The sequence below is a fragment of the Leptosomus discolor genome, chromosome 13, assembly GCF_034619465.1.
Source record: "Leptosomus discolor isolate bLepDis1 chromosome 13, bLepDis1.hap2, whole genome shotgun sequence".
Lineage (NCBI taxonomy): Eukaryota > Metazoa > Chordata > Aves > Leptosomiformes > Leptosomidae > Leptosomus > Leptosomus discolor.
The window spans coordinates 20,205,468-20,227,312 of record NC_141403.1 but is presented as its reverse complement, the minus strand read 5'-3'; the positions used below and the strand labels follow the sequence as shown (position 1 = coordinate 20,227,312).

Sequence of the window (21,845 nt, the reverse complement as noted above, 5' to 3'; positions counted from 1 at the left end):
GGTGATGAAACCTGTTAGGTTCTCTAAAAGGTAAGCAGTAGAAATAATTTAAATCATGAGTAGAAGGGAAAAGTGGGATTCCAGAACTTTTCTTCAGCAAGATACTGGTTACTTACAAGTTCATATTCCTGTATCAAGTTTAGTGTTATCCCTATAAACTTGTAGTAGGGAATTCAGCTTGTTTCCAATTCCAGGAACCTATTGAGACAGCTCGTTGTAAAGAGGAAGAATAAATGGGAAGGAAAAGGGTTTGGGGGTCTTACTTTCTTCCTCTCTCTGAGGAAATGAAGTTGGATAACTGAAATCAAGTTGCATTGAGTTTTGCGCTGGTTTTCTTATGCATTGGTTGGAAGAAAATTTAGATTAATCTGATCAGGAGTATGCACCTCTATATGGCCATCCCACGCACCATTACGTAATCTCTAGTGTATCTGAACAGCTGGAGGCTCCCTGGTACATAAACCCACCCCCTGCTAGCTGCTTTGGTCCTGTTTGTTAGCTTCAGAAGTGTTTGCCCCAGGTCACCCTGTGTTTAATGCTGGCTGCCAGACATTGCGAAAGCAATTCTGCAGGAGCATCTAAAGAGTTATCATCTCTGTGGGTCCTGTGTACCTAACTGTAGCCCACCGTACTTACGCCCCAGCAGTTTTAGTCTTCCCCCAAAATATATAACAGCTATTCAGAATACCTCCTGCAGTCTTTGATTTTATGTTTTGTGTCCGTGTATCTGCTTCTTTGGTCCCCATGGTGTCTTGAAAACCATGGATAGACTAGATCCATCTTCATGTCAGCGCAAAAAAAATGGATGATATCCCTCTTAAAAATTGGAAAAGTACTGTTACTTTTACTAAAGCAGAAATTCTCTTTTTCCTGCTTCTCATAAAATGGGAAGGCCACAACTGCAAGTCTTCTGGGGCTCCTAGCCTGATTATGCTCACTGCACCTCTCTTCGCAGATAGCAGCTCACATGAGAATTTTATCTGCTTTGTTGCCAGGGGCAAGCCAACTAAGAGAATAAACCAAATTCATGCTTTCCCGCATTTTTGCAGTCTTAAAGCCTCTGCTACATATGCACCTATTCGTATATGTCTTAATTCCTTTCTCACTGCTGCTTGCATGCAAGTGCAATAAAATATTCTGGTCCAGAATGTCAGTTCCTTACTTCTGCTGAGGGCTGTTTACTTGCAGAAATAAGTGCCGCTCATTTTAAGAGTCCTGCCATTGGTACCTTCTGATGCAAATGGCTCTCCTTGTTCATCTCTGCCCTAATGGGAGAGGATTCTGGATTAAAAAAACTGTTTGAGAAATGTATATGTATATCATAACCAGAACAAGAATGTGTTTGTTTATCTGGCACTTGCCCACTTGGTTATATTGTAGACTGAAGTAGTGTTGTCTTTGCATGCTGCTGTGCTCGGGCAAAAGTGACAGTGAGATTCTTGGCTGAAAATCACATTGCTTTCTTGGCTTGGACCTCATAAAGCTTTATGCAAAAATGTCATCAACTCCCACTGGAGTTCCATAAAGACAGCGTGTTTTCATTCGGCAAAGATCCTGCACTGCGTGCAAGGCTGTCTCAACATCTCTGCTCTCCCAGCCTGCAAAAACTGCAGCTGCAAGCCAAAGCCCTGGGAGAGAGGGAGATTGGTTTGCTAGACTTGGCTGGACTCTGCTGGTAGGTGCCATCTGTGGCACCAGTGGGGTTTGAAGTGCATCTCTAATCAGAGAGGGAGTTTCCATGACCCTAAAGCTTTAAAGTATGCCCAGAAGGGGTTCATAAGAGTAGAAGTGAGCTTCTTCCATCTGCGCACCTCGAGTAGTCTTGTGCATGTAGATACGCACACACACGTGCATTTAAGTTAATTAAAAATGGTAAAAATCCTTATTGGTTTGTGGTTGGTCCTCACTGTATGAAATATGTACATTTATTCTTGACGCATATATTTGATTCCTGTGAGTCACCATGGGGACTATGCAAATACCTTGGAAAAGAAAATGTGTTTCTCAGCTTGACGAGCAGATAAGGCAGTGTGCTCTTGACTGCATCTGAAGGGTCTATAAAAAAAGACCAGTTTCTGAAACCTTAAAAGTATAGGGTTTTTGGGTAGTTTCCATGGAGACAGCTTGGTAGGTTGTATGTAGCATCCAATACTAATTACACCATATAATTGTTGGGAAGACATCAGTCTCCATAACAACTCCTTTGTGTGCTACATGACCACTAGGCTAAGTTGCACAGGCTCCCTGGGGCACTGATGCAATTTAAGGAAGCTGTCTTGTAAGAGTAGCTGAGACTTGTGGCAGATTTTGAATATCCAGGCAATGGAAAATTTTGATATGTACATTAAGAGGTGTTGTATAGGGCTGCAGTTGTGTATCCATTGAAAATGACAGCTACACAGCTTTTGGGCATGACATGGTCACACAAATAGGTGTGTAAAGTTATGTGTTGCAACTTGGGGGTAGTATCGCAGCACAGTTTTCGTCTGTACTCGATATAATAAATCCAGTCTCAGCAGACATTGATAGATTGAGGCCTGAGAGATGCTCTGAATTAGTTTGTTTGCTTTTATTCATCATGATATCCATTTGAAGTGCATAATGTACATTTGGCGTTGTCAATCTCTTGAACATAAAGCTAACTGCAGAACCACTAGCTTGTGTCTTTGGTAGGTACTTTTTCACCCCTACCCTTGACAAACTGTCTCTATATACTTGACAACAGAAAATGACAATTTAAAAATAATTTTGTCAGATTTAACAGAATTTTGAATTGCGGAGGATGCAGGTTCATTGGTTCCTCTGCATAATAGATTGCTCGTTCTGCCATGTTTTTGTTTGGTCTCCTGGAGTTACTTACATATGGAGAGCTGAGGCTGGGAGATGAATCATAGGTGTGACAAAGAGAAGACAAAAGAATGAGAACTGTTTTGGAAATCGTTTCTGTTGCTGTTGTACTGATGTAAATGCGAAATTATAGGGGAGAACCCTGCACTGTATAACATACTAATGTGGAAGGTTTCAAAGCTAGCTAAGGCTAGGCCTCCGAGAATGAGCAAAAAAAGCCACGTTCTTCTCCCTTGCTGGTTCCCTATTATTTTCAGGATCTGGATCGCTAGCTGCCTTTTTGCGTCTTAAAAACCTTTGTGCGTGAAATGTCTCCAGACTGCCTCACAAATCTGGAGCCTGATCATTGACCTCTCTGATAGGCATTTGGTGTCACACTCCAGGTTGCTTTCTTCAGAAACTTCTCAGTTAGTAAGCTGCTGCTGTCTGAAACAGGTCTCCCCGTCTTTCTCTTCCTCTCCCTCCCCAGCTCAGAACCAATCTTTGTAAAATCTCAAGCGCGTTCATTTCTCCATCCCACTCTGTACACCCGTTTAAGGATTGGATTTTGACTCTCCACAAAAGTCAGCAAACAGCCGTGGGGCTGTGAATGGTTTATCTCCTGTCCCTGAAATAATGTCGTGCTCAGGGAAATCATGTAGGCTTCAAACAATCTCAGGAGATGACTGTGAGCTGGTCTTGTCCCATCCATGGCTAGCGTGGACAGGAAGAGGGCAGGGTCCAGCTTTCTCTCCATGCAGGTTGCTATGCATGGTTGTCATAAGGGGGCAGAAGGGAATGGGTCTTGCAGAGGCTTCCCCACCCTTTCTGAGGGAATGGGAGGCCGAAGACTGTAGTCAACTATCATCGCTTCTGTCACTGTCTGCCTGTGCACGGGACACGCAGGGACCGCTGAGGCCCGCAGGGCTGAGTGTGTGACCTTGTGACATTGCTTATAAAAGGCACGGCTCAAACTGGATTAGCTGTCTTAATGTTTTGAAAAACATTTTTTCAAGTATCATGTTTTTTAAGGTTTCTGATGGAATATTTTGACCTTTTGTAACAGTGGATGGTTAGAAAGCCCTGGAAGGACTTTTGGTTTTGAATGGAAAAATAAAACCTTAAAGAATACCAATTCTTCCTTGCAGTCTTTAGCATAATAATGTTAATAATAGCATGTCGATTTCTTTCCATTACATCATTGCTAAAACAGCAGAAACACACCAGAGAATGGCAATGCAGAGACTGTCTCTGTTATTATTGTTGGGTTGTACGGAAAGGGGTCAGCAGGGAGATTTAGTTATCTGGTCTGGGAATCGTTTGTTTATGAATTAGATTTTCCCAAAGGAGTCGTGAGATGGGAAATACAATAGGAAATGGACTTTATACATGCACAGAAATACCAAAACCGTAAGTGTCATGCGGGAGAGAGAGGTTGATGGAAACTTGCTATTTTTGCTAACAGATTTTGTAAAAATACTTGATTATGCATCCCAAAGTTTCCTATGCTATTTTTGATACTAGTGATATCCTCCACAGAGTTCTGAGTTTGTCATGACAGAAGAATGTTTTACATCTGATAATGTTGACAAGGAACATAAGCACTTCAGGTGTTTCTATAGATTTTTAACAATGGAAAAATGTGTTACATTGCTTTTCACTAAAATATTCCCCTAAAGCTAGGCGTCCCCATTGGTTCTGACAAGATCTTTGAACCCTTTCAGCAATATTTGTGCATTCCATGTCTAAGTAAAGCAGCATGCGTAGGATCTGTTCTCTTATAACAGTGATACTGGGGGCAAGAAGAGGTTTGAAGATGCACTCAAAAAATGCACAGGTCTTAAACTGGCAATGGCCTCAGTCTGCAGTGTTCAGCCTGAGACCTTCGGGCAATCTACCGTGAAAGAGCAGTCACTGAGGACGTGTGCAGCCTCCTACCCACCACTCCACCTCTACAGCAAAGTACTCCAGATATGGTTAGTCTTGGCACAATGGGCCAGTCCCCATCTGGGTTGTTTGAGCCAGTTGTGGAGGTGGCTTCGGAGCACACAAGTGGGTGGGTGTTCACTTACCTAATGTCTGTGTGAAAAAGAAAAGTTCACTGCTGGCTTCACAGGTTGCTGAGAGGATATTTTTTTGCTGTCCATCTTCTGGTCTGCTTTGGGAAGGTATTATCTGGTATAGGGCACACCTAAGTACATAGCTTTGGGCTGATTTGAAAGGACATTTAGTTCTTGTGATGCATGGAAACACATTGATGTAGCCTGTAACATATCTGCCTTTGGGCCTGTTTTCTTGCCTTAGTTGCCTCACTGTTGAAGTTCTCTTTCAGAAGTCGTGGTCCCTTGAACTATGTTCACCTGCACTTTGAGAGAGAACAAACTAACAGGGGTTGAAAGTAAAGCCTGCTTAATTTAGACTTTGGTAAGAATTATGAAATGGTGCACATAAAGTAGCTAAATGCTGAAGAAATATCACAGCCACTAAGCAATCTATTCTTAAAAATGTTGTCTTCCACCACAGTGCCAATGTATTCTGCCTCCAGGAAACTCAAGTCGATTTTCCTTTTCTTCATGGACCCCAACTGCCAGGAACTTTACTTTCTGCCTGCTGGAACCAGCTTTTGGTTTTGGTTTTGGTTTTTCCTGGATGCCAGCTGAGCCACCACTGAGACACTGCTGTGGGAGGTCATGGTCCACTTGTGAGGAGTTTGGAATTGCCTCCTCTCCTCCCTTTGGTCAGAGGTCCTGATACTACAAGGCAGTTATAGTAATGGTTCCTGCCTGACCTGGCTACTGGCCCACCCACTGGCATCTAGCACTTGGGAGGAAGACAGACATAGGCAGATGCTGAGCTCGGTCCTTCCCAAGGAGCCAGCTCCTTTTGTGCCAGATACACGTAGCAAACTCTCAGTTTGCCTGTTAAATTCACTGCTTAAGTGTGATGATAAAAAGCATGGTTGTCTTATCTGGGTTATCAGCCTTCTCTGTCTCTTTATGGTAGTCTCTATTTCATGATCTCATAAGGGTTAGATGAGGTGAAGAATAACTTGGAATGCCAAAAGGCTAGCTCTTGCTGAGCTTAACATAAGGTGAAGTGTATTTTATTGTGGTATTTTACAGCAGCAGAATGTTAGAACAGCTAGCTGCTCCCCAAAACTGAAAAGCAATACTTTTCAAATCAGATTAAAAAAGTAATTCTTTAACACAATGTACCATATTGCCAACCAGTAAAGTTCAGGGCATCAAACTGAAGATAATATTGACACCGTTGACTGAGTAAAAGTAAAGAGAGGTGTTTATTTTTTACAGATTCAGAACTGCTCAAAAGGTTTCGGTAGCTGGGTCTCTAGTAACTTCAGCAGAAGCAGACATTATATGGAAATATTTCTAAGGCAGAAGTAGAAAGATTAATAAACTACACGCCACAGAATGTAAGTTTTGTATCAACTAAGGTCAAGATGCAAATCCCTCATTTTCTCTGATATGCACATCAGCCGCAGACTTGCTGCATTAGGGAGGATCATAAATTCTCCTGAATTCTCTGCCATCAACCGATATTTGATCAAAAAAACCCTTGGTCCACTCCATGGTGTCCGTGATCCTAATAGGTAGAACACTTCCCTGCTGCTGCTGTTGTTGCAATGCTTACTCCATTACACAAATATTTAATAATTCATAAAATAAGAGCAAGATGATGAATTATACTGCCCTGTCAACTTCTGAACTCAGAGGTTTCAGGGAGAGACTAAACAGCAGGAGCAGTTTAAGGCCTTTGCAATAATGGGGCAGCATATAAAGAAAAGAGCTTCCTCAACAGGCTGAAATGACAGCGGAAAAGTAGGGTTAAGCATTATGAAGCATTTACAGGAACAGGAGGCATTGGGTCTTAAGTTTGGTATAACCTGAAAATACAAATATATTTCACCTTCTGGTCAGTCTTACAACAGCAAGAATGGGCAAAGCACTTCTTGGCAAAGGTAATGAAGATCAAAATGATTTGGCCTAAAGAAGCTGTCTCGTATCCCTCATTAAATGACTGTTGTTGTCCTTGCTTGGCAAAGCTTCAGCTGCATGGATTGTGCCTCTCGTTAGCAGAACTGCCCTGCACAGATGCTGTTAGTCTGGTGCATGTACCCACCCCTGTTTGAGTCGTGATTAATTAATAGTGTTTCCATATCAGCACAGCATGCGGCGGGGAGAACGTGCAGGAATTGTGCAGGGGTTTCCCTTTGTCTCCTTAACACAGAACTGGGAAACTGAGAGTAGCAACAGTATCTGGATTACATTTTCAGTTGTCACGCACATTTAAGAGAAATAGTTAAATATGAACAGGGGTACTGTTAAAATTGAGTTCTGTGCTGTAACCACTCTACACTTTATAGGCTGAAGATTGGTGGCATTTCACAAGTCATTTCTCATTAGTCATAGGAAGGGGAAATGTATGTTTTGGCCATTATCTCCAGTAGCAGAGGGTAAATGCTTCTTGTTTTGGCTTTTTCTTTATTATGACAAAAAGTCTGAAGTTTGTATTTGAGTGAAGGTAGGGTGGAGTGGCTACTTAATGTTCAAAAAGAAATAGCTACCATAATTTTCAACCCAATCTAGTATTTTACAAGGGGCAAAAAGTTTTGTTTGCTTTAAAAGTCTCGGGATATCTTTCACTTCTTGTAGGAAAGCAAAATGAGTTATAATGTGCTTGTAATACTTCAGTCCTGTCTCATCAGTGATGTATGGTTATATTTTTGTGCTGTACATAGTATGTGTTTATATATGAATGTATATATAGATACCTGTTTATGCATTGATAGATGTAGGCCTTTCTGAAAAGAGTCTTGTCTTGTTCATGTCTGGTCATTGTAAATATGACCATGATATCCTGTTTCTCATAAAAGGAGAATTTTCTTACACAAGTTCTCTTAATTACACTCAGTAACCCACATAGCCTTTTTTACTTTCTGTACTTCGCTAAGGTGTCTCTGTAACATGAAATAATAGCTGTATCTTTCTCTGTGGTAGCTCTTGTAAGGTTTAAAAAAAGAAAGAGACAGCATAGAGCCAAGGAAATGAAGGTATTGCTGAGAATCAGAAAGGCTATCCATCTTTGTATGGCTGAGAGCTGTAAGACAGGTGCCACGTACCTTAAAGAGATGCAGGCAGAGAATTCTGTAGAAGAGATTCAGAGGCAAGAGACAGATGGGCTTTTCTGAGCCCTTTCTGCACTGTAGGATGAGGCTGGGCACACAGCTGGGTTCCGGAGCGACCTAGTAGCTGCAGCTTCAGTATCCCCTAATGGCTCGTGTTCTCCTGCAGCCAAACTGCTAACGAGATGCATACGGTGCAAGAACAATAGCTTGGCCACCTTTGTCTTATGACGAATAAAAGAATGATGAAGTTAGACAACAATTCGGCAGTTCTTTTGGCATTCACATGGTGCTCGGGGTTAAAAAATAGTTGCTGTAGCATATTAATCTGAAAGGATTGTGCGTTAATCCTTGACAATGTATTAATCTGGTAAAACAGGATGCTGAATGACTTTAAGGAAGCTGGTACAACCACCTATTGCTTCAACTTGCACTTGGAGGATCAGCAAGTCATTTGGTCATCACATCTTAGAAACAAAAAGAATGTACGAAAAACAGCACTGAGAAAAAAAATCTTCATAAATGTGATAGAAAGCAGAGGATGGGCAGAGGATGGATATCTAGTTCTTTAAAGACTGGAACTGCACACAGGTGTCTAGGCATAGAAATGCAGAGGATTATCTGCCCTCTAAATGCAGACTAGGGATAATTAAGAAATCTACTTTCTTATAGCATATGAAAAGCTGATATACAGAAATACTCCTCTGCGATACAGAGATTATTGTTTTGTATTGGTAAGGTATAAAACCCCCACCTTAAAATATCTGGTGATTTCGCTAGAGGTGAACATTTATCCTGATTCTGTTCTGAAAACATTTTAGAGGGCAGGTTGCTGATTGTGTTTGTCATTTGATCTGCCCTCTCACTCTTTTTAGTATGTTTTATGTTTTAAATACAACATGTAAATGATTTTAAGCTGGGTCAGAACTTAATTGCTATGAAAACCAGGTCGATTCATTTACACTAGAACTAAGTGTTGTCGTTATCATTAGGCATTTGACTGCTAAGGCATGTTTAAACAGTTTAAGAGACACAATACATGGAACTAATTGTGTTCTTAAAGAGACTCTGGAATTTACCATTGTTGTTTTAATAATGCCCCCAAAAATAAAGAGGAATAAAATATAAGGAAAGGGCAGAAGAGAGTGACCAAAACCTCCTTTGAGAAAAATGTGCTTTAGGTAAGCTGCAGTTCTGTGCAGGCATTTAGGCAAATATGGAATAAAGGATCTCAACGAGATTTACTGCAGCTGGTAAAACTTCTGTGTGGCTGGATCAAAGCTGTGCAGATCATGGAGGTGCTCACTCTGCCGTGGTGCCAGCATCACCAGGCTATCCTTTAAGTAACAGCGCGTGTGTTGGGGAGGGTTAAAGGGTTTTTTACCTTCAGGAGAGCTGAGCAGAGCCCACCTGTGAGCAGTGTGCGCCTAAGTATGCTGTAACGCACAACCTCATTGCACTGTCTACTGATTTCAGAGACTGACAGTTTCCAGGTAAGTCTGTCAGGGAGTGAAAACCCTTAGGGCATGCCTGCACTTCGGTCAGGCTGTGAGGGTAATGCAGCAGACATGCTCAAGTTAGCTTTAAACTAGTGAGCAGAATTGAGAGTGAAACCTGTTTTGCTTTCCCCCTTCCTCCAATGTACTTCACTTCGGATTGTTTCTTTCCCTTGTTTAGGTTGCTCAGCTTTTCAGGTAAGATCATGACATTGCTGTTTCCTTTGGGAAGAGCCATTATTTTGGTGGTTCAAGGCTAAAGCTTCATTATTTTTCCTTGGAAAGAGCTGTGTGTCTGCTTAACGTCCTTCCTTGTTGATGGATTTATTAGCGTGCAGCCCTTCAGAGGGCTGCGTTATCACCTGAAGCCATTAGGCCAAGCAGCATATTTTGTCTTGCCTTTTGATTGGTAACAACAGACCTTCAGAACAAAGCTGAAAACTCTCACAGGTCGTTTCAACGTGTTGATTAATACAACTGAAGCAATATCTAGGGGAAGGAGGCTTTACAGGAGGGTTGGTCGGAGGAATTTGCTCACATTTGCTGTATCTCTTTTAACCAGAGATTGGCTTTGGCAGTTTAAAGATGGTTTACAAAGAACCTTCAAGCTTCTAGAAGTTATCCAGATTGCACGGGAAGCCTTGTCATTGCAATCGGCAATGTGCTCGAAAGCTTCCAGGGAAGTTTTTATTTCCATAGTAGATCATCCCCAAAGCTGACCTGAAATTAAACAATTAATGCTAGTTCGATTTTGGTCTGGTTCTGCGTGCAGGATTCTTTCAGATACTGTGCAGGATGGAGGGGATCTCCTGTGCACAGTGTCTGCAGCTGTTAGCAGTGCTTTATTTTGGTTGATGATAATGGGGAAAAAAATAGTATATTCTTTTTTTTTTCTCCACATTTTCTTTGTATTTAGTTTTTCCTTGCCCTGTTTACAAGCAATCCAGTTGTACTTTACTTTAGTTCTAGTCCTACCCTATCTTTCTTGTGAGAGAGAATGTATACCATGTTTGCCATCTTTAGCAGGGATTTTTGCTGCTGACTTACGGCAGGTTTCCAGTGACTGTACCAGCCTTCCGCAATCGGTGAGCTTACTGGTGGTCATCGGTGCCCCTGGTTGTGCGTCGCTGACTTTCTGCAGTTTGTGAAACTTCACAGTGAGCATCTGCTCTACAAAGATCTCCTCTCAAGTCTGGGTTATTTCCAAAAGGCTTGTCAGTACCCACTGGACCACTTTAGTCAGGGTTTAGACAGGTGAGATTCAGTCCCTTGGTGTTCTTCCCTGTATTTGGCTGTCCCAGTCAATGCCTTGTTCATCTGTTTCTGTAGCTGCTGGATCTCTCTGAATCAAAGTGTTCCTGCTAAGGTGCAGAGAAGTTACTCATCTGGCAATGCTTGATTGCCTTAAATTTGGGTGTAGCAAAGCAGAGGAGAGCTAGATAGAAATGGCTTGTAATCCAGCTGAGATGAAGAATGTATGTAAACAAGGAGGAATGGTGTTAATAGCTTAGAAAATTCATGTGCATTAATGAATACAGAAGATGGCATTAAAAGATTAACTGTTCCTTTTTTCCTAGTCTGAAGATTTTTGTTTCATTTTTGCTAGATCTCCGTACCCGACATTGTATTTTGTGTACATATGCTTACTTTCAAGTAGATTTATATACAAAAGAGATGTAACCCTGAAATCTGGGAAATTATTTCAATGGTTCTTCCTCAAGAAACAAAGGAGTATGTGTTGTTACTGATGTTTGCTTGCTGTAATTTTTCCCTTTTTGGCAGTACTGGATTATCTCGATGTAGCTGCTTTCAGTGGCACTAACAGTGATCCATTTCCCTGACAATTTTTGATGATTATCTTAGCAGCTGGTTGAAACATGCAGAAGAAGGACGAAACAAATATTATGTCTATGAAAAGCTTGACATTGCTTTAATTCCACCAGTAGAATGAAAACAAAGGTTACATACATCAGAAGCTTTTTCCTGATGTTTTGAGAAGATGACCTGATGATAAATAGAATGATTTATTTTGAACAGTGAGTGAACTTGATGAGCCATTTCAAAACATTGTGTTTGGAAAAAATAAGCGTTTTTGTAAGGACAGAGGTTTTGGCAGTTTGGGGAAGTAAGGTTACAAGGATGGGCTCTGTGTACACAAACTAAGGAAAACTTTTTTGTGAAGTATTCTGTGTTCACTTGCAGCAAGAACTATGACATTTAACTTTCTAGCAGTTTAACAGTGAATCAGAGGAAACATACTTCTTATATGGTATGTACAATTATAGATGTAATATTAACAAATGATGGTCAAGTCTGGACTAAATCCCCCGTGTCTTTTCATTCCAGATAGGAAGATTAAATAAGAATCTAAATATTGAAAATGTCCTCATCCGTGTTCTTGGTTATATAAACAACATGTTCCTGAATACCTCAGAAATGCTAGATATTCAAAGTCTAGAGCCAGCTTGTGCAGCTTGAAAATCTTTCTCTAAAGTAATTGTAAAGTCGGGGATGGAAGGGATCAATGATAGCTTGGTCGAGAATGACACATTTATCTAGCCAGTGCTGGCTGGGTTCAACTGATCGAGAATTGACACCCTAGAGGCTATGGGATAACCACAGCTGGTCAGTGGACAAGGCAAGGCAGCAAAGAATGCAGAGTCCCGCATTTCTGTATCTCCCAGGATCCAAGTTTCTGCTTTGCCAAGGACCAGGAACCCTTAGGATGCCACGTCCTGTTTTCAAGCCACATGTCAGACTTACCAGAATTTTCTGTTGTTATGTGGTCAAGAAATAGATCTACTAGGGAAGCTGGCTCAGCAGTGATCTTGCGTGTTCTTAAGGTCCTTCAGCAAAGAATTCTCCAAACAGTCTGTCTTTTATTTCGTTATCTATAACACTAGATTTCTAATTCTAAATTAATTTCTAAATATTTTTCTGTTTTTTCAAACAACTTTTATGGAACAAATTTTGCCTTCTCTTCTGCACATCTTTTCTTATCTGACCGTGATGTGAGTAGGAAAAGGAGGGGGGTCGTTCACGTCCTGTGTTGTGTAGTGGTCTGTCTATCAAAGTTCCTTGGGAAATCTTTAAAGCTAGTGGTAATCCTGTCTCCCTCCACCCGTGAATCACTACAGCAGGTTTACAAATGCAGATGCATAAGAGCACTTTCTTTCCTATGCATGCTTTTTGCCTGTGCAAGGGTGATTTCATCTGCTAGGTTTGTCCCTACTGTGCAACAAGTTCTTCCACACGTTAGGATGTTTCTGCTTTATGAATCTTAGTCTGTTACTCAGCACTTCAATGATGCTGTCCTCTTTCTTCTTGCTGGTAATTCAGCCTGATAAGGAGCAAACTCTGGACCTGTGGAATTGACTCCTTTCTTCCCTTTGGATCCTGAAGTTGGGCACTGTGTTGTCCTTCAGAGCAGCTTGTTAAATCTAAGTGACGATGTAAGCAGCGTGCGGGATGTTGTGTGGCGTCCGCACCTGTCTTCAGTTGCTGGAATGATAGAAAAGCCTGAAGTTTTCACCCTTTTTTGTGGGGAACTGAATCTGGGAATCTCTTCTAACCGAGAAGAAGTTTGAAACCTCTGACTGTCCCACTTCTTGTGGGTTAATACTCTGGACCCCCACATCCCTCTGCTTTGCCAGGCTGTGGTGTACCAGTACCCAAAGCTCAGGCTTTCAGACAGACATTTCGCCACTGAGGAATCACAGACTTTTTTCCTCCTAAGTGATTCTTCATGATCCTTCCTCAAAGCTTCACCTTAGTTCATGCCTTATCGGTTTCTGATGAGTTATCTGTGGTGGTCATGATTTCTCTGATGCACAAGCCCTGGAGCTTTCACATGCCCGTGGTCATTAGGTACAATGAGCTCAGCCTCATCTGTTTCTGTTGTGTTTACGATGAGCAGGTCTTTCCCATCACTGAATCTCCTTGAAATGTGTCACTTCTATTCAGAAACTGGAGCAGGGATCTCACAAGCTTTGTTTCCCTCTTTAGGGACCAGACTGGAAGGTGATGAATGAGTCTGTATTTCTCTGCTGTCCCACCGTTTCTAGGCAGGTCCAACCCCACTTCTGGTACAAACTTGTAAAAGTGCTGCTGTTTGAAGACGCTTCTCTGTGGCACAATCCAGCCACAGGGCTGGGCTGCCCTCTCTTTTCTCTCCTGACTCTTGTTCACTCTCTGTACCAGAGTATTTATGCAAAGAAGTTCCATCTGTTCTGTTTTATTGTCTAACTGTTCAGGCCCAATCTTTGTTCCAACAGTCCTGCAGCATTCTCCCTGTGCTTGAGGTGATGCTGCTCTAATCTTTCTTCTCCTTCCTGGTGGGATCTGCGGTCCTAGCTCTAGCAAGCTATCTGCATTACCGTAGAAGCCATTTCATCTAGGGTAAGTTGGACTGGGCTGATGAATTTCTGCAAGTTGTGTCCTCTAGCAGTGGAGGAGATCAGCCCACTCTACTCTTAAGCACAGACCTGGTCACAGGTAAGTATCCATCTCGAGGATACACTTATTTCCTTCAATGCTGATACGCATTGTAAAGAGCTAGAACTGGGTTTGATTGAGATAACAAACAGTCTGAAATGCCAAGATTTTTGTTTATTTATAAAATTACTTGTAAATAACTCGGTGATTTGAACTACAGAAATAGTTGAGATCAAGGCAAATAGGTGTTAATGAAGTGTTCCTTTAAATGGGTCTTGTTTCCACAGTACAATGGAGCGACACATTAAATTTAGAGTGATGTATTTTAAGAAACAATCTTTTTGCCTTTTTTTTTTTTTGTGCAAGGAAGGGTTTGAAATGACGTCTCTGGAACAATTTCGGCTCACATGGAAGTATTTTGTTAAATGATGCTGCACTTGGACTTTTTTTCCTAATCACTGAAAGCTGTGTCAGAATTTTGTAGAAATCTTCTTGGTATGAATGCTTTTATAAATAGCTTTTGCAGTACTGGCTGGTCACAGTTCCTTTAAGCAAGTTAAGTAGGCAGAGTCCACGGATTCCGGGGTTGGGGTTCAACCATCCAGTCTGTATCATTTGGTAGAATTAGTGACTGTATGTCAAAATCTTGCGGACCTTTGTTCAAAATATGCTGGTTATAGCTAATTAAAATTTTCCTTTCCACCTCCTACTTCTAAAGATCCAGCACCAAAATATATTTGGAAATCATTAACTTTAGTTTGCCCTTTTACTTGCTTTCTTTTGTCTTGCAAGCTCATTCCTTTTCTTAAGGCATCTGAATGCCTAGCAGGGCAACTGTGACCTTTCAAGTGAAGAAAGAGAGATTACTGCGCTTAGCGTGTTGTGGTTTTGTTTTTTTAAAGGACATTCAGAACATCAATGTAGGTGGTTTTATTAAAACTAAATGTGCACTTAAAACACTTTGGAAAATGCTGAAATGTACTTAAAGGAAAATTACCTTCTGAACTATGTCCCTAGACTGTAGATTCTTCCCCTGGAACAAATTATATGTTAGCTTCCGTGAAAACTTGTTTTTCATTTTTAAATTTATTCCTCTTTAGATAAACAAAGGTGGACATTTTAGCAATGTGTTTTCGTTTTGGTTTGTTGTTTTTTTTTCTTGCACACGCTTACTTCATGTGCTCTTCCAGCCCACATTTTGTTTCTGTTTGGCACTGAGAGACTCTTACATAATTTTTCAAAAATACAACAGTGTTCTGCTGCTGTAATAGTCCGAAAGGCTACAGCCTGCATTTATGCAGAGGTTTGGGATGATCGCAGCAGAATGGTGTATTGTTTTTGATAAGGCCTAGTTTTGGAGGGTTCTTAAATGCCTGTTTCTCTGCTGTTGGCCTCTTCTCAAGTTTCTGATAAACAGGGCTCTGCAAGGGAGTGGGTCACACAACTTCAGTTTGTGTCACTTCTCAAATACAGCACTTCAGTTTCTATCAGGAGAACAGCTTAAAGAAGAGAATGCTCTGTAGATACCGCAGCTGCCATCTTCATTAGCTCCTGCTTACGTGCTCGGTAACGAATACTGTACATTTTAATGTAATAAATTAGCGTTAGCCTAAGATAAGCTCGGTGCAGTTAATTCTACAATCATTCCTGCTGATGTAAATGACAAGTAGTTCTTTGTAGGTCAGTGCAGCTGCTGCAAGGTGTGTAAGGGGAGAATCCAGCCTGCTAGAACAAGATGCGGATGTATTTGAGTGCTGCATTTGAACTGATGGATATTCAGCCTAGGAGCTGTATTTAGGTAAAGTGCATGAGGGATTCAGCTCCTTCGGCTCCTGAATGGTTAAATTCCACTATTTGGAGTAGTCGGCTCTCTCTGGCTGCAAATGACTATGAGACAGGCCAAGGTGTGACCTGAATGTGGTCAGCTGCAATATCATCTTCTTGAGTTTTGAAGAATAACTCTCAGTTTGTGACTTGTCCTTCTCCTCTGTCAGTCTCTTCTGGATTCTTCTGTTTAGTTGTGTATTTGCTTGCGTGTATACATACCAGGCTGTAGGGGTAGAGCTGATACATATCTTTGATCTTCCTCTGGAGTGGGAGCTCACTTTTTCTGTTCGCTTTGAGCTTTACAGCCTTGCCCATGTTGTACACTGCTGTGGTGGGCGGTGTGCAGGCGCTGAAGTCAGGCGAATGAATAGGTCGTATCGGGGGGGTATGTCTCTGGTTGCACTGAAGCCAGCAATTGGATTGCTGTGCAGGGATGGAGTGGATCTGCAGTCTCGTGGTGTCCTTCCTCGATCCAGTCCATCTCCTGCCTCACCCCCAAGGTGCCCGTGCTATAGGCAAGTGGAGAACAGTCAGGGTGGGATTTGTGGTGATGCCTAGGAAGAAAAAACCATCTCCGTGCCTGAATCTCCCTAAAGTAGAGAACATCCCCAAACAGGCCAGAGGAGGTACTCACTGTATAGTCCTCATCGAGCACCACCGCTCCTGTGTGGTGCTTACTGCCACTGCGTGGTCTCGCTGCTTTAGATTACTGTCCCCTCTCCAGCTGACTCTTAGAGTGGGCTGGAGAAGTGATGCACAACCATCTCTTCTTCATCCACCGCTGCTGCTTGTGATCCTGCACCGATTCCACCCCAGGCAGATCCAGAACACTGCCTTTTAAAATGCGGCCATAGCAAATGCAGTGGGCATTGACTAACAAACTGTTGGTGCAAGCTCTGGTGCACAGAGTCTGCTCTAAACTGGCATTTGCTTCCCTACTGCACACGTAGTAGTGTTTTAACAAGTAATAGATTACAGGATGAAGTTTCTGCTCTCTCCCCTGGGAGTCAGCTAGACAAACAACGATTAGGAAATCTTAGCTGATAATTGTTTAAATGTTTTGTTTCTTAATTTCGTCTTTTTCCTTGGGCAATTTTGAATTATCCTAAATAGTTCCTTTCATTCCTCAGTGCTTGTGTTTCCCAAGTATTTGTAAATCACTACCAAGTCTTCCTTTCCCACACTCATTGCTTATCCTAACTGTTGACTGAAAATCAATCCCTCCATCTGATGACTCTGTCACTGTTCTCTGAACCCTTTCCATTTTACATTATCCATCTGGCAACAAAATGTCCAAAACCCGTGCAGGCTGCAGATGTGGTAGCTCCATAGCTGTTGGAGCAGGGATCTGTTACAAACCCTCGTATGTCGGGATCTAGCTGTTTCTGGGCTCGGCGCTGTGAAAATGTAAAGTCATTTGCTCCTGGCTTCTCTGCACAGGACACCTCAGTGTAATGAGAGATTTGTAATATAAACCTACTGAAATTGCGTTGTCTTTCTTTACCCCATACCCCATTCCTTTTTTTTTTTTTGGGGGGGAGCTTTTCTACACCCACAAACGCATTTCAAGCTCTCATTCTCCTCAGAAATAAAAGGCTTTTCAAGCCCAGGATCTGCCTGCTCTCCCCGTGCTGCTGTCAGCAAATAAAACCTAGCAGGTTTCCAGGCCAGGCCAGCTGGGATGTATGACAAGGGACGCTCTGCTGTGGTCCCCTGCCCTGCCTCTGCTGTGTCCTGGGTTCTGTAGAAGTCAAAATTGAACTGTGACACGTGACCGTCATACTATTTTCTCCATCTGCTTCCCAGCCTAGTGAGCAGGGTGTTTTGCACGTCCTCTCCCAGCAGTACCCCACAGTCAGGTTCCTGCCCTACGCTGTCCCTGTGTGCGGGGTCTTTTCCTGCTGTTTCTGGCCAGCAGGGAAAGGAGGTGCCTGTCTGTAGTCTCTGTACTTACACTGGGAGGAAGGTTGGGCAGGAGTGGAAGCTCCATGTTTAGCCGTGTCGCACTATTTAGCATCAACTCGTTGGTTGTTGTCAACCTGTCCATTGACTATCTTATTTTAAGTACTGCATCTGATGGTTAAGAAAACAAATTAAAAAAAAAAAAAAAAGAAAAATAAACTGTGACTGCACATGCAGAAATTTAATTTCAGCAAAAGTATTTCGGTTTTCATTTGTGATATCACAAGTTCACAGTGTGTTTCTTTTTCCCGTTCAATTCAACAGGTTATCACTGCTAGCTTATCACCGCTCTTCTTTGTCATGACTGCCAACGTACTAACAATTTCTTGGTAAGTGCCTATGTGACCTTTTCCCTTAACACTAAAAATGAATTTCCACACAGCATTTCATGTGGAAATACTTTTTTAAATGTCAAGTTCTATTAGTGCCAGTAATATTTTGAATGTAAGGAGAACCAGGTGTGCAATGATGGATGCAGTACAGTAATACAAGTAGAAGAGTGTTCCTTCTGCCTCTGTGGGAGAACGTGGTCTTTTTTGGACATTAAGCCTCACCACAATTCACTCAGCGTGTTTTACAGCTAGGCAAATGGATGCAGTAGGCACATGAATGACCCATTCAAAGTCGCGCTATAAATTAGTGGCGGAATTGGAAATAAAACACAGGAGTCATGGTTTGGTGACAGCATCTTTTTAACAAATAGAATGTATTCAGGTTTTCCTAATGCAGTGTGCACTGTGAATGCATCAAATGAAAATGGTAGAAAAAGAATGATAAACTTTTTCCAAAGCTGTGTCTGGATTTTGTCATGTGTGGCACATATTACGAATCACCTAACCTGAATTTTTTAGACAATAATATAAAGGATTGGGATGCAAACTCCTTTGGTCAAAGACGGTAGTTTTGGTCAGTGTTTGTATAGCAACCAATGAAAGAGAATCCCAGCCCATGGCTGATGCTCCTAAATGCTTCTGCCATGCAAATACTAATTACAGGGTTAGGCGTGTATCTCTGAGGACGGGTTTGTTACTGGAAATAAAAATCTGCTTACTTTTGAAAAGCTTTAAGCTTCCTTTTTTTCCCCTTACAGTTTGATTGCCATCCTAAAGATTCAGCTCTGCACGGAATGGAACTAGCATGTTCTTTTTCCAGGTGTGATAAAGAAGTTAGAGGGAGGAGAATCTCAGTTTAAGCTCGCCCCGTGTACATGCGTGTGAATCTGCATCCCCATACGTATGTTAGGCGCGTGTAATCTCAAGCACTAGAGTCGTGTGTATCTTTTTTAGCTGTAGGAATACTTTTGTGTGGCCTATGCGTGTAAGAGGCTAAACTAAAATCAATGCACCTACAACACTGCCAGTGCAGGCCATTAACTTGCCGCTCTTCACCGTGTTCTGCATGTGTTTGTGCAGGTCTGTCATGTGCGTGCTAGAGGTAGCGTATGTAACGTGTATGGCTTCACTGATGTGTCCACGAAAAAGTCATGTGTACCTTTGTGGATGTGAGCACACAAACCCGTGTGGTTGCACACACACTACATGCCCCATATGCACTGAAAGTAATATAAATAATGAACACATCTGTATCTTTAAAAGCAACTTTGCTTTAGCCCTTGGGCCACTGTTACACGGTGATTGTCATAATTCAGAAGGATAACCATGTCTTTTATTTATTTATTCATTCGAGTTCCGTTATTGCTTGTGCATCAGCAGTGCCTTGGCTTATCAGCAAAGCTCTGGAAATAGTTTGTTAGATGATAGCAGCTGCAAAGCACTCATGAGATCATTAATCACCGAGTTTTTTAGTGTTGCTCCAGTGTTGTCATGGACAGTGTCGTATGTTAATTTCTGAGCGATGGGCAAATGCAGTTAGTTAGCTGTCAGCCCACAATAAACAGAAGCTGGAGGATTTGCCAGATGGTAAATTGAAGGTAAATCAAGGGTTGGCTTTTAGCCACGTTTTTTACTCTGCTTCGTCTTGAAGTTGTAATGATGGTTTCTATGGGCCTAGTAATCTGGATTGCACGTGGGCACGTGGGTACCTGAGATTTCAGATCTTTCAGAAAGCAGTTCTTCTCTGATGTAGGGCAAGATATTAAAGAACAATTTAGATGCAGGCACCTTTTTACAGAGCAGGGCTGTGCAGTTTGCTATCTTTTGTACAGAATTGCCAGTCTAATTTTTAGGATGATATATCAGTGGTAGGTTTCTGTTTTAAAGTCTGTGTTAAAAATGTTGTAGAAAACAAAACGTGTGGAAATGAAAAAAAAATTTGAGTCATTTTAAGACTCTGTTGGGTTTATGTCTTCATATATGCATTGGATTTTTTTTCTTTAGGATAAGGAATACGTTATCCAACCTTAGCTTCCAAAGGAATTAGTGCAGAGGATATGTTTATAACTGGAGCTGAAATCCGGACAAGACATGGGGGTTAACCCTCTGCAGAGAAAAGTGCTCAGAGGTTGTCAGTGACTACAGGCAAAGAGACTCATGTGTTTTAGAGCTTGTTGAAAAGTTTGCAGCCCTCACAGCCCTTTGCTCCTTGTTGGTAATTCGACACCCAAAGGGATTCTGTCTCTGCAGCGGGCTGTCTACAGGCTGACTGCACAGCACCTACTTTCCAGGGCTGTTTACTCTGTAATTGTAAGATACTGCACTGTTGTTATACAATGTTTGTTCCTCCCGGGAACAAGGGCAATTACGTGATTTTTGAAAGAGCTCACCAAAGCTAAGATTTAAGCAAATGTAATGCTATTAAAAAACAGAGAGCCTTCAGCTTTACATGTTGGGTTTTTTTCCCCCAGGGGAAAAAAAAAAGCCCTCGTACAAATGAACTTAACAGAAGTTTGTTTTGTTTATAAAGTTCATTAAGGAGCTTTTCTGTTTCATAAGCTAAGTAAGCCATGAGGCTAAGATGAAAGGTCAGTACCCTTAGCTTTGCACTGTTATAAAAGGGGAAAAGAGTCAGTATCTTACCATATTCCTGTTAGCTATGATAGATAGCAGAGGAGATTTGGGGATTATTAACTGTTGCAGGGATTGAGTGGGCTGATAGCTTATTTCAGTGAATGGGTTGGTTTGTAAAACCGTTCATCCTGATTTGGAGCCCCGCTTCTAGCCTGAGTCTTGGAGAGAAGCCTTAGTGCCACCCCTGCGCTGTGAGCAGCACAGGGAGGAAGCCCTTGGGCACACATGCTGTTTTGGCCGGGACGGGTCCTTTCACCAGGTTCCTCACAAAGAGAAGTAAACACGGGAGTTTTTACTGGCCTCACTACACCAGTGGGATCTCCCCAGAGCAAAACTCTTTTCCCCAGTTTCCTCAGCCCCCAAAACCTAGGCTTTACATCTCCTCCTGACTTTGTCAAGCAGCAAGTTTTCAGGACAGAATACAAACAGAAGTTGCGAGGGGGAATCATTACCCTAATGAGGTTCAAACTGTCTTGCCCTCCTTTCCTGTTCTTGCTCGTGCACGGCTGTGCAGCTGTTCTTGTAACTAGGTGCAGCCTTCTCTATCTAGATTTCTGCCTGTCTATTTTCACGTGAATACCACCAGCCCTAAAACATAGGAAGGGTAATTTCTGATGAGATCAGTTAAATAAGACATTTCTGGGTTTATCCTTTTCTTAGCAAGACAAATGAAAAAAATCCCTGGGTTACCGTCTCTAGGTTGAAATGTGTTTAGACAAAATAATACCTTTATCTTAACGTTGTGCTGTTTGGTATTGTATCAAGTAGAGGGACTTGCCTGACGCTAAACTTGTGGTATACTTTGTTTACAGCTTTGTGATCAGTGGAGTTGGAGAAGCTTTACTTGTTTACACTGAAAGGACAGGCACATAAAGAGGAACCAGATCTCACCAGCTGGAAAAGAGCTGACTTGCAGCCTGCAGACCCTATCATGAATAAAATGCGGGAGCAGGAATGAAGAAGTGGAACAAAACATGAGGAAAGAGACCTATTGGTTTTTTTATTAAGAAAGAAAAACTGTGCTATTAATAGTGCTGGTAAGAGAGCAGCATAGTTGGCAGGATGGTTAGGAGCCTTTGCCTCAAAGCACAAGACGAGCTATTTCTGATTGATGTGGTAGAGGAAAAATGGCACTGTCTCCCGCTGATGGCTTTGTGCGAGAACCTCTCAGTAGCAGCTTCTTGCACAGGG

The 21,845-nt window shown here is 41.9% G+C and overlaps 1 protein-coding gene across 1 annotated transcript in view; it reads left to right on the top strand.

The window, feature by feature from the left end:
* SLC35D4 (solute carrier family 35 member D4) overlaps positions 1-21,511 on the top strand; it is a 58,478-nt gene extending 36,967 nt beyond the window's left edge. The window contains exons 14-16 of the mRNA XM_086472728.1: positions 17,953-18,017; positions 19,101-19,122; positions 21,467-21,511. Of these exons, the coding sequence (XP_086328854.1) occupies positions 17,953-18,017; positions 19,101-19,122; positions 21,467-21,511 (132 nt within the window). The remainder of the gene's footprint in view (positions 1-17,952; positions 18,018-19,100; positions 19,123-21,466) is intronic.
* Positions 21,512-21,845: the final 334 nt, after the last annotated feature.